The following is a 15002-nucleotide window of genomic DNA, read 5'->3' as shown; positions in this document are numbered from 1 at the left end:
GTCTAACGGCTACTCGTGACATTTCATCACTAAGACCTTGTTTGGATAGGAAAAAAGGAGGGAAAGGGAGGGGAGGGGGAAGGAGGGAAAAGAAAGGAAGGGGAGGGGAGGGGAGGGAGAATGGAGGAGGTGATTTTCCCTCCAAATCTTGCTTATGTTGGTGGGGAAATAATTTGCCTTATAGGAGGAAAATGGAGGGATCTATTTTCCCTCCCCTCCAAATCCCTCTACCTTCATTTTGCTATCCTAACAATGGATTTTTCATCCTTTCAATTCCCTCCCCTCCAATTCTCTACAAATCCCTCAATCCAAACACACCCTAAATCTTAAATACGATCTTATGTCCAATAGGAAGTAGGAACAATATAAATGAAATGGATGGAGTACATTAGAGGTAGCCAGGAGTTAAACAAACGAAGTCAGTGCCAATTACAAGATTCAAGGAGAGTGGTATTTCCATCCAAAAGATGAGCAGCCATGTATAGGTGATTGGCTCTATATCTTAACATTTAGCATTGGTATAACAATCATACTAAAACATAACTCCCAACTTGGTAGAAAGCAAGTAGGAAAATCAAATAATGATGGGACACATATTACTGATCAAGGCACTTTCTTTCTTTAGAAACAATCCTTGTGCGTGTGAACTGTGAACGACCCAGAATCCCAAACTGGGTGTTTCATTACAATCCATCAGGAGTACATTGTGTCTCATAGATGGTGAAACGATAGAAGTGAAAACAAGAATACAAGATATATGACTCATATGGGAAAAAAAAGAATCGAGTTAGCATAACTAGACTTTTCTTTGTGGCGGAAGTTGCAACTGGCAAGTAAATATGACATGTATGAGTACCAAGTAACTCAGTCGAATTTTTCAATATAAACACTTCCGGGTTCCCTCATTGCTGAAAATAGTAGAAACATACCCATCTACAGGCCAAAATTGCACATCTGCACAAATTCCATGTCATTGTCCACATACTTGGTCCAAAGCTCTTTGTACTGATTCATCGCAATGTCTAGCCATGGTTTCATGCTCCCGCTGAAATGAATGACTGCTGCATTTCTTATCTCATCCATGCTCACACTTGGATTGTAACCAAGCCCAAGTACATGCCATGATTTGTCCAACGACTTCGTCTTCGAATAGAATGTAACAAGCCCAGCAGGAAGAGTTCCCGACTGCCACAGGGCATGATCTTCATTCTAGAAAAAGTATCACAACAGAAAAAAAAATATCAAACATTGAATCGGCGTAATATCGTAGCAAAGTACCAAAATAAGGAAGCAAGAAACGAATCAATTAAAGTATTAGCTCACCAAGTTCTGCCAATAGTGGTACTGCTCGGTGGATTTTTCACGCCTCCATGCATCCAAGTCAAATATAATCATCCCAAAAGCCCAGGCACAGGCCTTGGGGTTAAAGTTCTCCCTGATGAGAGGATGAGAAAAGTTTAAATAGTGGGAATACCTGTGGAAGGACCCAAAGCAGGTGTCGACAGCCCCGCTGACTTTTCCCTCTAAGTCAATGTTCCACAAATCAGTCAAGTCCTTCTGCACAACAACATCATCATCCAGAAGTACAATACGATGCAAGTTAGGATACATCTCGGGCAAATAAAACCTCAGATGACTCAACATGGACAAGAACTGGGGATGGTCGGCATCTTTAACTGTATTTGTATCAGTCTGATTCTCAGCATCAAGTGTCCGTGACTTAGCCGATTCAAGCTGTCTGAGGAATGGCACATATGATGGATTCAAAAAGCTGAAGTCTTCTATGGCTTTAACTTCAATATGGGCTCCCCCTTTAACAGGCCTCATTATGAACCACACCTTCATAGCTGCAACAATCTTTCTATTTGTCACCACGTGGAAAACGTGCTTCCCTGGCTCTTTAGCATTCTTAACCACAGAGTTAACAACTACGGATACAGCAATGATATTTTCTGAGAATATGGCATAATGGTAAAGTGTTGGGTCCTCAAACTCAGGCTTTGGCTCTTCGTCCTTGTACTTGTCAGGGTGAGCGATTCTCTCCACAACAAGCCTCATGCCAAGACAATGCAAACTTTTGGGCACTGATTTGGCAGCAATGTAGCTTGCAATAGCGCCATTCTTTTTTGCTTTAACAAATTGTTCATGAACTGCAAATATTGTATCCTTCAATTTTTGAATCTTAAGCTGATTGTCATACGACTCTTTAGCGTCTGCAATCATTAACCGTGCCAACTTCACTTTATCCTTTACTTCCTTTTCAAATTGCCTCAAAACTTCCTCATCAACAGCACCATCTGTCTCAAACAAAGCAGCGCGGTACGCAGGCTTAGACAACAAGTCAGTAAAGTTCTGTGCCAACTCCTCATACTGACTAAGCTGCCGTGAATTCTCAAGTTTCAACTTGCGCGCATAGGCAGCATAGGCATTAACAAGCATAATATGAACTTGGGCTTGTTTGTGAATTAGATCAAGCCTTGTCTTCGACGGATCTGACTTCAAAGCTAGAAATGTTCGATGAATATATGCATTTCCAGTTGTTGGCATCACCTGTTTCAAACATTAACCCATCTCAAAATACATCCATAACGTGTTTCCACAGTCAAATAAAAAACTACGATTCAACTCTGACATGAAAAGGCTAAATCATTAATGAACAATCAAATACAAATCCTTCAACGGAAGAGTCAGGAGCTCTCGTTACACTGATTTTCACATTACACTATTTTAGCATTCCTACACACCTTCTATGATAACCACCACCATGAGCACTTTCAAATGCGTAATGTGAAAATGTATCCCACATTTAGTTTCAGGAGCATCATACCCAGCGTCACTAGCCCACCTTAACATTAACTTATGAAACCAAAGAGGTCTTAGCCCAGTGGTTAAGACAGAGCTACTACAAAGGACAGGTCCCAAGTTCTAATCCCCGTCTCCCAAAACTCACTTAGGGGGTGTTTGGTTGGGAGGTTTGGAATGGAATGGAATGGATTCTACTCATTCGAGTGTTTGGTTGGGGCATTTTGGAATGGAGTTAGAATCCTGATTGATTCTAATTCCACCCCAACCCCTTGGAATCACATACCCACCTCCTTCCCATGGATTCTAACTCCATTCCTTTGTGTTTATTTTTCTAATGAACCAAACATGATTTGTAAGGTATGGAATTGGAACCCCATACTCCTATGGTTTCTCATTCCAATCCATTCCATTCCATTCCTAAGTATTGAACCAAACGACCCCTTATTGTAACTCATGAAACATTTACTTAGTACTTCCTCCGTCCCAAACATTTGTTTACCTTCGATTAAAATACCCCTCTCAAATATAAAAGGTTGTTCGAATTTTAGCAGCGGAATGCAGTGGATACGATATTCCAATCATGGATGATTTTATTTATATTTCGAATGTGTTTGTATTACATGGTTTTTGGGGGAAACGATGTTGGTGGTATGACCTTCATAGCTCCATGTTGTAGGTAGAGGCTACACGCATTACAAATAAACCTACACCCATATTTATAGTAGTGTATGGGAACATTCTAGAGGCAACTACAAAGTTGTTAATTTCTCCATTTCTCTAGATTATTCTAGTGATTATGCAACTATCTTAATCTTTCAAGAATTTTCTAGATTATTATTTCTAACACTCCCCCTTAATCAGGAAATTCTTGACCGTACTTGAAGCCTTGTGTGATATCGTTTGCCATTAGATCTTGACTATCTTGAATATTTGTTCTCCGATTTCAGTTATATGCTCCCCCACAATCTTGAACTATCTTCTTGTTTTTGCACTTTTTTCTTTGATATTGGTCCTCCTTTGTTTTTGCTTCCCTGGCTCTTGTTGTTGGATGGTGTTGTATGATTCCTTTCATATCTTAAATTTGTTTAACCACTCCTTTGTTCTGGATTTTATGATGTTGTACTCTCCCCTTAACTTGCTTGTTTCAGTGTCTTGTCTTGAATTTGCTGGAGTGTGGGATCTTTTTTTCCCGAATTTCTTGTAGGGTCGACGCCCTTTCTTGCTTGTGTTTGTCGGGTCTATGCCCTTTGTTTTCGGGGTCTCATTGTATCGTCCCATGATTCTTTTGGGTTGACATTTTTCTTTTGTCACTCTTGTTTGATTTCGAGTTAGCCTCATGTGCTACCCTCCCTAGTTTAATTTCGGGTAACCTCCTTGGATTAGCTCTTTTGCTATATGAATTTCGTGGTTTTTTTTACTGGTTTAATTTCGGGTTAGCCTCGTGTGCTACCTTCCTCGGATTAGCTCTTTTGCTATCCGAATTTCGTGGTAACCCTTTTTTTGGTTACCCTTGTCGCTCAGTTTTCTTTTTTTTTTTTACTCGCCGGATTTCGGGTTAGCATTTTTGTTTTTGCTGCCCTATTTGCTTTGAATGAAATGTTCTACTCATGTCCGTCAACAATTTCACTCGGACGTTTTTGCCCCTTTTTTTGTGGGAAGAGTAACATTTTTTTTTAAATTAGGGTAGGAAGCAAATATGTTTTTTTTTTTATTTTTATGGAACGGAGGAGGTAGGATCGTAATATCATCGCCCAGATTTGACAACCATAGGCTCTGATACCATCTTGGAATTTTAACAGCGGAATGCAATGGATACGATATTCCAATCATGGATGATTTTATTTATATTTTGAATGTGTTTGTATTACATGGTTTTTGGGGGAGACGATGGTGGTGGTATGACCTTCATAGCTCCATGTTGTAGCAAGAGGCTACACGCATTACAAATAAACCTACACCCATATTTATAGTAGTGTATGGGAACATTCTAGAGGCAACTACAAAGTTGTTAGTTTCTCCATTTCTCTAGATTATTCTAGTGATTATGCAACTATCTTAATCTTTCAAGAATTTTCTAGAGTATTATTTCTAACACTCCCCCTTAATTTGGAAATTCTTGACCGTACTTGAAGCCTTGTGTGATATCGTTTGCCATTAGATCTTTGACTATCTTGAATCTTTGTTCTCCAATTTTAGTTATATGCTCCACCACAATCTTGAACTATCTTCTTGTTTTTGCACTTTTTTCTTTGATATTGGTCCTCCTTTGATTTTGCTTCCCTGGCTCTTGTTGTTGGATGGTGTTGTATGATTCCTTTCATATCTTAAATTTGTTTAACCACTCCTTTGTTCTGGATTTTATGATGTACTCTCCCCTTAACTTGCTTGTTTCAGTGTCTTGTCTTGAATTTGCTGGAGTGTGGGATCTTTTTTTCCCGAATTTCTTGTAGGGTCGACGCCCTTTCTTGCTTGTGTTTGTCGGGTCTATGCCCTTTGTTTTCGGGGTCTCATTGTATCGTCCCATGATTCTTTTGAGTTGACATTTTTCTTTTGTCACTCTTGTTTGATTTCGAGTTAGCCTCATGTGCTACCCTCCCTAGTTTAATTTCGGGTAACCTCCTTGGATTAGCTCTTTTGCTATATGAATTTCGTGGTTTTTTTTACTGGTTTAATTTCGGGTTAGCCTCGTGTGCTACCTTCCTCGGATTAGCTCTTTTGCTATCCGAATTTCGTGGTAACCCTTTTTTTGGTTACCCTTGTCGCTCAATTTTCTTTTTTTTTTTACTCGCCGGATTTCGGGTTAGCATTTTTTTGTTTTTGCTACCCTATTTGCTTTGAATGAAATGTTCCGGCTCATGTCCGTCAACAATTTCACTCGGACGTTTTTGCCCCTTTTTTTTGGGAAGAGTAACATTTTTTTTTAAATTAGGGTAGGAAGCAAATATGTTTGTATTTTTATTTTTATGGAACGGAGGAAGTAGGATCGTAATATCATCGCCCAGATTTGACAACCATAGGCTCTGATGCCATCTTGGAATTTTAGCAGCGGAATGCAATGGATACGATATTCCAATCATGGATGATTTTATTTATATTTTGAATGTGTTTGTATTACATGGTTTTTGGGGGAGACGATGGTGGTGGTATGACCTTCATAGCTCCATGTTGTAGCAAGAGGCTACACGCATTACAAATAAACCTACACCCATATTTATAGTAGTGTATGGGAACATTCTAGAGGCAACTACAAAGTTGTTAGTTTCTCCATTTCTCTAGATTATTCTAGTGATTATGCAACTATCTTAATCTTTCAAGAATTTTCTAGAGTATTATTTCTAACACTCCCCCTTAATTTGGAAATTCTTGACCGTACTTGAAGCCTTGTGTGATATCGTTTGCCATTAGATCTTTGACTATCTTGAATCTTTGTTCTCCAATTTTAGTTATATGCCCCCCCACAATCTTGAATTATCTTCTTGGTTTTGCACTTTTTTCTTTGATATTGGTCCTCCTTTGATTGGATGGTGTTGTATGATTCCTTTCATATCTTAAATTTGTTGAACCACTCCTTTGTTCTGGATTTTATGATGTTGTACTCTCCCCTTAACTTGCTTGTTTCAGTGTCTTGTCTTGTCTTGAATTTGCTTGAGTGTGCGATTTTTTTTCCCGAATTTCTTGTAGGGTTGACGCCCTTTCTTGCTTGTGTTTGTCGGGTCTATGCCCTTTGTTTTCGGGGTCTCATTGTATCGCCCCATGATTCTTTTGGGTTTGGGTTTGGGTTGACATTTTTCTTTTGTCACCCTTGTTTGATTTCGAGTTAGCCTCATGTGCTACCCTCTCTGGTTTAATTTCGGGTAACCTCCTCGGATTAGCTCTTTTGCTATACGAATTTCGTGGTAACCCTTTTTTTTTTACTCGTTTAATTTCGGGTTAGCCTCGTGTGCTACCTTCCTCGGATTAGCTCTTTTGCTATCCGAATTTCGTGGTAACCCTTTTTTTGGTTACCCTTGTCGGTCAGTTTTCTTTTTTTTTTCTCGCCGGATTTCGGGTTAGCATTTTTTGTTTTTGCTACCCCATTTGCTTTGAATGAAATGTTCCGGCTCATGTCCGTCAACAATTTCACTCGGACGTTTTTGCCCCTTTTTTTGTGGGAAGTGTTGACATTTTTTTAAATAAGAGTAGGAAGCAAATATGTTTTTTTTTATTTGAATTTTTTTTTATGGAACGGAGGAGGTAGGATCGTAATATCATCGCTCAGATTTGACAAGCATAGGCTCTGATACCATCTTGGAATTTTAGCAGCGGAATGCAATGGATACGATATTCCAATTATGGATGATTTTATTTATATTTTGAATGTGTTTGTATTACATGGTTTTTGGGGGAGACGATGTTGGTGGTATGACCTTCATAGCTCCATGTTGTAGCTAGAGGCTACACGCATTACAAATGAACCTACACCCATATTTATAGTAGTGAATGGGAACATTCTAGAGGCAACTACAAAGTTGTTAATTTCTCCATTTCTCTAGATTATTCTAGTGATTATGCAACTATCTTAATCTTTCAAGAATTTTCTAGATTATTATTTCTAACAAAGGTAAAAAATTGACTGAGACGGAAACAGCATACCATTAGTATAAGCAAAAGTACACCATTTTCAACTCAGTACAGAATACAGAAACCTACTTAATTCGATGAATCATTTACCAAAACAAACAAACCAATTAAACCCCGGTACAAACCGACAAAAGATCTACCGCAGTGGCAGAATTATGGGATGCTAGCAGCTAGCTCCTCCGGCAATGAAAATATTACAAAATTTTAGTTAAATACTCCCTCCGTCTCAATCATTTGTTTACTTTTAATTAAAATACGACTCAGTATAAATTAAAAAAAGGTAACAAAATGATTGGGACGGACGGAGTGAGTATCCGACATTATTGCATAAATCCTGATTCAGCGGCTGATCTAACAACATAGGTAACTAATAAAGGAGCTTATGGAAAATCGAACTAAAACAAACATAATCAATAAAGAATGAAAGATTAAGAAAGACATACGGGATCTGAAGAAGGGTAGGATGGTGAGACAAAGAGGAGTTTAAGAGCAAGGAAAAATAAGAGAGAAAACACGATAGTAACAAAGATCCGATACGACATTATACTTCGAATACCCGACCCAGGTGGTCCTCTTCCTCCTCGACCCGCCACCGCCATTACTCGATCTTCTTCTTCTTCTTTTTATTGTTTTTTTATTCAGATCTTTTGTGGGTTCTAGCTTTAATGGCGAATTCGGGTTTAACCCAGATTTATGGAGAAATGCTGCTGCTGCTGCTGATGGTGGTGGTGGTCGTGGTGATGAGTGAGTGTGTAAGTGTGGAGTTAGAGGGAAGAAGAATGTCGATACAGAATTTGTTGATTAATTGGTGGGAGGGGAATTTTCGTTAGATTTGTTATTTGGGTTTATTATTTCAACCAGTTGGAAAGTGGGATGCAGGGATCTCTTATCAGGATAAAAATACACAAATTTTGTTTTGATTTAAGACATATCCGTCACTCTTGAAATGTGATTGATACCATTTTACCTCACACAAAATCTTCACATTTTCTCTCTCTGCAACACTATTCATGTGGTCCCATTTCTCCACTAACTCATTTTGTTACCATTTTATCTCACAAAATATCCGCCACAAATGGTAACCCGTCACGAGGGAGACCAATTGGTAAAAATATATTTCCTCCTATTCAGTATATTCTTCCCTATTTTCTTATTCGGATTATTCGAGTTTTCTTCCCTATTTTCTTTTTTGGGTTGATTTGTGTGGTCCAAATTAAATTGCATGTGGGGTAGTGTGTTTTATGTGGTCCAAATTCACTTTCTTATTTTTTGTGTAAAAAGGAAAGGGGAAGAATATAGTGAATAGGAGGGAGTACATAAGTTGATAAAAAAAAAGTCTAATTATATTGAATTATTGATGAAACAGAATTTCGTGTTTGGTGTAGTTGATCACCGATCATATGAGTTGTATAACATCATGTGATATAGCAAAAAACGACTCCTAAAAGCAAGGATGCCGGATGGGAGAGAGGACGTGACCACAAATAACATTATACCTCTAGTGGTACAATATCATCATACAACCAAGTTATATCTTATCGAGCTTATTTGTATTTTTTTTTTAGCTTTCTTAAAGTTAATTTTTTTTATGTTTAAGTGAGTGAGTTCAGAAATTTTATGGTATAGCTCGACTTCTTTAAAACAAAACTCGAAAACTTTATTATATAGCTCGGGTTCTAGAGCATACAACTGGGTACAACTGGTTGTAAGATCTATTAACTGGGACGTGACGGATCTAGGCCTTCTCAAACCCGTATTTAATAGAAAAATTACATGCCTTTACTTGTCGTACTGCCTGTCGCGGGTAAAAATTTCAAAATCATACCCGCCTCAACTTGTGGAGATCTTAAAACAATTTCGTTCCATTTAATTGGTATATACTTGTTTATTCTATAACTTGTGGCCTTTATAGCTTAGTGAGAGACCGTATCTCCCAAGTTATAGTGGTTATCAAAAGTATATATTAAACCTATGGAGTAATAAAAAAAAGTAATAAATCAATAAAATATACAGGTTAAAACAACATCGTTGGTTAAAAAAAATTAAGAGGGACACATGAAAACTATCAAAACATACTTGATGTAATGCTATGTTTCATATATATATATATATATATATATATATATATCAGAGCTGATCAAATGGCCCAAGTTTATTGGGCCTACCCGACCCGGTCCGCTTTTTGGAAGGGCTTGGGCCTTTAGTTTTGGCCAAAAAAAACCATGGGCCGGCCTAAAAAGGCCCAAAATAATTTGGGGTCGGGTTTGGGCCAAGCGTTTGGCCCAAATTTTGGCCCGACCCAGCCCATATTTATTAATAATGAATTTTTGTTCTAATAAAATCTATTAAAGTAGCGTTAAAGTTATACTCAACTCTTTACAAACTCAAGTATATTTTTTTAGATTTATAAAACAAAGTATACATAACATAAATTATATCTACGAATGCATGATTAAGCATTCTAAAGTGGCGATGTTTGTCTTTATTTTATTATAGAGAGCAATTCATATGCATTTCATCATATTTTGTACATTTTATACACTGTATGTTTTAAAAGTTGTAATTGAAGGTATTACGGTAATTATTTCCTAGGGTAAGTCGTAAATTTTAGGCCCCGAAAAAGCCCATTTAGGCACAAACACTACTACAATTTAAGGCAAAGAGAACGCCCCTTCAAGAACGGTTGATAGCGGAACTGGTCTCTTTGTTATTTTTAGTTTGGCGGGCATATAGGATTCTAATAGAGAACGGTTGTTTGTTCAAACCGTTCTCTTACATTAACAAAGAGAACGGTTAGGTTTGACCAACCGTCTTAAAATATAAAAGAGACCGGTTATATATCCAGAAACGTTCTCCCTGATAAAACACAGAGCACGGTCCCTATCCTTAGCCGTTCTCTATTCAATCCCTAAAGACCGTCATTCTAAACCCCTAGTGTCTCTCACTACCCCTTCTTTATTCTGATTCTCTTCTCCCTCAACACCAAAATTCAATTCCCTATTATTGCTCCTCATCTCGACGCAGAACGAAGGTAGGTGACGCCGGTAGCCAACTTCGCGACTCACCTTGTTACTTCCGGCAGCACCTCGTCAACGGCCAGATCGCAATTCTCAATCAGGTTGGTTTTTATCAATTTTTTTTTTCTAAAATGCTTTGTTTTGCCTCATTTGATTTCGGTTTATAATTGAATTTAGGTTATTTTTATCATTTAGGGTTTATGGATTCAATTATTTTATCTATTAGGGTAAAATTAAGTATTAGGGTTATGTTTTTAAATTAAACTTCATTTCGATTGGGAGATGAATCATTTTAATCGATTTGAGCTAAACCGTTAGCGAATTTCATGGTTAGTCCTTATTTCATGGTCTAGTTACTGCGGCTTAAATGGGTTCCATGAAATCAATATTGTAATGGACTCCAAATCTAGTGGTCAAATATCTACTATTTAATGGCTTCCTCCCATGTTGTGCATAGATAGAGATTGATGGTGCGATTAGCGTAATTAAATACAATGGGACTGCAGTTGAAATTTAATTCCTCACCTAACTTAGCATAAACAAGATTATGTTCTTCCAGATATTTTCTTTTCTTTTGAGGTGTTGTTATTGCACATTATACACTGATACAATAATATTATGCCTGTCAAATTGGTAATAATTGAATTGATTTATCGAGTATGGTTAATTTCGGATTCAAATCTCAACTCTCTGTTACTGCCAATGTTAAGTATCATAAATACTTGAGTATATATATTTTCTTGAATGTAGAAAGATATATCAATAATTCCTAAAGATGATTTGGTTAATAATGCCATTATGAATGCTGTTATGGTTTGGTCACTCTCTACATTATGAGTTATGACTAATGTTTTATTTTTACAATCACTCTCCACATTTAGTTTCGGATTTTCGGTTGTGATAAATTGGGTTCAAATATTACAACTTTGGTGGGTTTGGTGGTTAGTCGGGTACCCTTTTGCTGAAGTGTACGATCTTCCGTTAAGCCAATTTCATACGTTTGTTCAATATAATTTGAGGTGTATTTTAATTATGGAATTGGGTTGAATAATGGAGAGAGTAGTAATATTAATGTGATGTTTGGAATGATGTGTATATGACTGTTATCAATATAATTGAATGTTAGGCTTGATATTAGGAAGGTTATTGTTATTATCTTGGTGTAGAATTCAAAAGTATTCCGCCGGTGCAGACCAAGCTCCGCTAGTCACCAGCCATGCTCGCTACCAACATCGTGACCCTTCTGGCTTTCTCCAGCGGTGTAAGGCATGTTGTTAGGTTGTGTAATTATGTTATTATGGTTGATTTGTTAAATTTGTTTTTCTAAATATCCATTATGGTGAAACTGTTTAACGAATGACGGTAGAGGAAATGGAGAAAGGAAAAGAATGGCTGGACAATACATTCATCTCATGCGATATGCTGTCTATATCTATAGTTTGGATCTATTGGTCTTATAATGTAGTGGGCTACATTGTTGCTCCCTAGTCTCTAATAGTGTAATGCTTTAAAAGTTAAAAATCTCATCAAGAAATACGCGGAATTGAGACCGCTTTTTTGAGACCGCCTATTAAAACGGTTGCAAAACCTATTTTGAGACTGAACAGTCTCCAAAATATAAAGTTAGTTTCAAATTTGGGATCATTTAAAAAATGGTCTCAAAATACGAAAAGTAGTCTCAAATCTGCGACCAACTAAAATTTTTGGGACTATTGTTGGTGTCAAATTCACGCTAGGTAGTACATATGTTATGAGACCAGCAACTTTATATCCTTTCTTTCATTATAGTTGCTCTTTTGTCATTTCCCAAACTCAGCCAACACAAGTACACCACCCCCACCCACGCCAACACTGTCCCATCCGACGCGAGCACCAGCAATCGCTACCGCACGCGACCACTGACGATGGCGACCAACTTCGACGACAACCACCATCCCGTGAACAGAAGTCGACGCGAATTAGGAATGGTAAAAACCCTAATTTACATTTTCAACTCGTTTATTGAAGTATTTCATAGGGTTTGTGAAATGTATTTGTTCTTTGATTTGTTTGATTATCTTAATTGAAGTTCTGTGGTTGGTTTGACTTCGCAATTGGATTTGATTGAAAACGGATTTTTGTGTCTATCATCATTTGGAGTTCGTTCATCAGGTCAATTGGGTTCTTTTTTGGTTATCTCCATATTATGTCACTTTAAATGCATTAGAAATGAGATTGTTGTACTGTGCTAGATCTTGCTGCAACATTTTTATTTTCTCAAACTTTGTTATATAAGGTGTACTTTGCAGCAATGTTTATCTAGTTCAATTAAACTTGGCTTCAAAACCATTCTTGTTGTTCTGGTAGTGATAATCTTCTTCAATTAAGCTTTGTAGTAGTAAAGGATGTTGATATTAATGATGTTGAAGATTCAGAGTATCAAGTTAGCATAGATGTTCCAGTTGATGAAAATTTGCATCTTATTATTGATTTTAGAAAGGCAGTGAAGATAGACAACTGAATAATAAGTTTGGGTTAAGAAATCAGAGTATATCATAAGAGTATTATCATTAATGCATTGTGGGTTGTTGATACTAAGCGATGATAGATGATACTAGAGGGATGTATAACAACTGTCTTTTTTCTCAATTGGCTTTGGATGATCATGATTTTCATGTTCTTAATTATTCACTTTGCAAGGACTTAAATTTAAGGCACCCTGATAAAAGGTAAACCCCGCAAAGTCTACCGGATACACAGTTCAACTTATTCAAGGTATGTGAATTCTAATTATATGAACGATATTAATTATTTATTTGCATTAGTTGGTGGCTGGATCATTGCATTGTATTGTTTTTCATTGTTGGATAGTGCATTGGACAAAACACTACCATCACCAGTACATGATAGTGGCATTAGACAACACTACTAGCGAAAGTATGTGAAATGATCAAGTAATATGTATTGACTCTTAGTTTATTTCTCATGCTTCCCTTTTGAAATACTATGAGTACCTGTAACAAATGTTTTTTGTTACCTCCTAAGTGTAATAAAGTAACGTTTCTTGTGTCTTATATCTGTGTGGTGTTTTACTCTATATGCGTATGCTAATTATATTGGATTTATAATTTTGCTTCTAATTCTATTGCCAGTTATATTGATTATCTCCCTTGCCACTGTTTTAGGTGTTTCAGGTCTCTCGCTGTAGTAGGGCTCATCTGATTCCACATTTGGTACCAGTATGAGGTAAGAATCGTTGAACTGATTTTTGGTCTTTATTAGGTCAGCCTTTGCTTAAATTTTGTGAAAACAATTTTACATATGTTTTCTGCTCAGTAAGCTTATCTGATGTAGAAGGCGGCACGCGGTCACCTACTCAAGTTTAAAAGTGATGGTAGCTGGTGTACCAGACTACCAACTTTCTTTGGTTTACTGACTTGAATAATTGACATTAATCATTATGTCAGCTAGACAACTACAATGTTTATCTTTTATCGTACTATTGTCAGTCGTTTTATAAGATATAATAATTAATAAGATGGTTGTCATTTATCGATCATAATTATGTACCCGGTATCAAATATTCACGAGAGTCCTGCTATAAAAACTGATGCAAGCTTCATTTTTCTGCAGATGATGATTACAATTTTTTGAAGTTCGAATTATTTGCACTATGATGCGACTAAGTGATGAGGATTGAAGGATTTTTATTTATGTTTTGCACATGGTAGCGTATCTCCGATATTTGTAGGCTCTTAACAACATGATATGATTTTGTATTTTGTTTCAATAGAATTTGTCCTAATGGTTCAAATTAAATCGGAAGGTTTTTGTTGTGTAAAAATTGCTGGAGTTTCGGAATTGTAACAGGTTTAATTCTTATGAGCTATAAGATTCAATCGTGTAGGGTTACGATAAAAATAGAAATATTTTTTTTAAAAAAATAACAGGATCAAAGAGAACGGTTAGTACCATTACAACTGTTTCTTCTTGAAAAAGGTAGAACTAAGGCGCCAAAAAATCTAAAACTCTAACAAAGAGAATCGCTTGTCAAAGAGACTGGTTCTTATAAGCAACCGTTCTCTTTGATATATCAAAGAGAACGGTTCTAAAAGGCAACGTTTCGATTGTTGTTACAAAGAGACCGGGTTGACTTGATTTCAACCGTTCTCTTAGATCAAAGAGAACGCTTGGCCACAGGACGGTCCAAACTACGTAAAAGAACGGTTACCAACCGTTCTCTTTGATCATTTTTGTAGTAGTGAAAAGCCCGCATTAGCCCATAAGAGTCGGGTTTTGGCTCGCTAAATAAGCCCACGCATTTGGCCCGACCCAACCTGGCCCATACAAACAGGCCACTTTTGTTAGAAAGGTCCGGTCCAAGCCCGCATTGGCCCGGTCCATGATCACCTCTAATATATATATATATATATATATATATATATATATATATATAGGCCGGATCCGGTGAGGCCGCTAATTATGGCGAGGTGGCTGGCCTCACCATATTCCTTCATGGTGATTTTCAATATTTATTCAATTTGGAAACTTAGGGTCATTCCTAACTTTTCTTTTGGCCCA

At 37.1% G+C, this 15002-nt stretch overlaps 1 protein-coding gene and 1 long non-coding RNA gene across 3 annotated transcripts; one reads left to right on the top strand and one right to left on the bottom strand.

The window, feature by feature from the left end:
- Positions 1 to 568: 568 nt before the first annotated feature.
- Positions 569 to 8302, bottom strand: LOC141634404 (putative galacturonosyltransferase 9). Its single transcript, XM_074446589.1, has 3 exons — positions 7869 to 8302; positions 1324 to 2550; positions 569 to 1209 (listed from the first exon to the last, which is right to left on the bottom strand). The coding sequence occupies exons 1-3, from the start codon at positions 8022 to 8024 to the stop codon at positions 934 to 936; spliced, it is 1659 nt and encodes a 552-aa protein (XP_074302690.1). The 5' UTR covers positions 8025 to 8302; the 3' UTR covers positions 569 to 933.
- Positions 8303 to 10307: 2005 nt separating this feature from the next.
- Positions 10308 to 14342, top strand: LOC141634403 (uncharacterized). 2 transcript variants are annotated; one of them, XR_012539122.1, is made up of 6 exons: positions 10308 to 10543; positions 11609 to 11708; positions 12259 to 12409; positions 13122 to 13196; positions 13607 to 13667; positions 14055 to 14342. It is a non-coding gene; the product is annotated as an uncharacterized LOC141634403 (long non-coding RNA). The 2 variants fall into 2 exon arrangements; XR_012539123.1 differs by lacking the exon at positions 11609 to 11708.
- Positions 14343 to 15002: the final 660 nt, after the last annotated feature.

This window comes from Silene latifolia, chromosome Y (genome assembly GCF_048544455.1).
Source record: "Silene latifolia isolate original U9 population chromosome Y, ASM4854445v1, whole genome shotgun sequence".
NCBI classification, from domain to species: domain Eukaryota; kingdom Viridiplantae; phylum Streptophyta; class Magnoliopsida; order Caryophyllales; family Caryophyllaceae; genus Silene; species Silene latifolia.
This window is presented reverse-complemented; position numbering and strand designations above follow the sequence as displayed.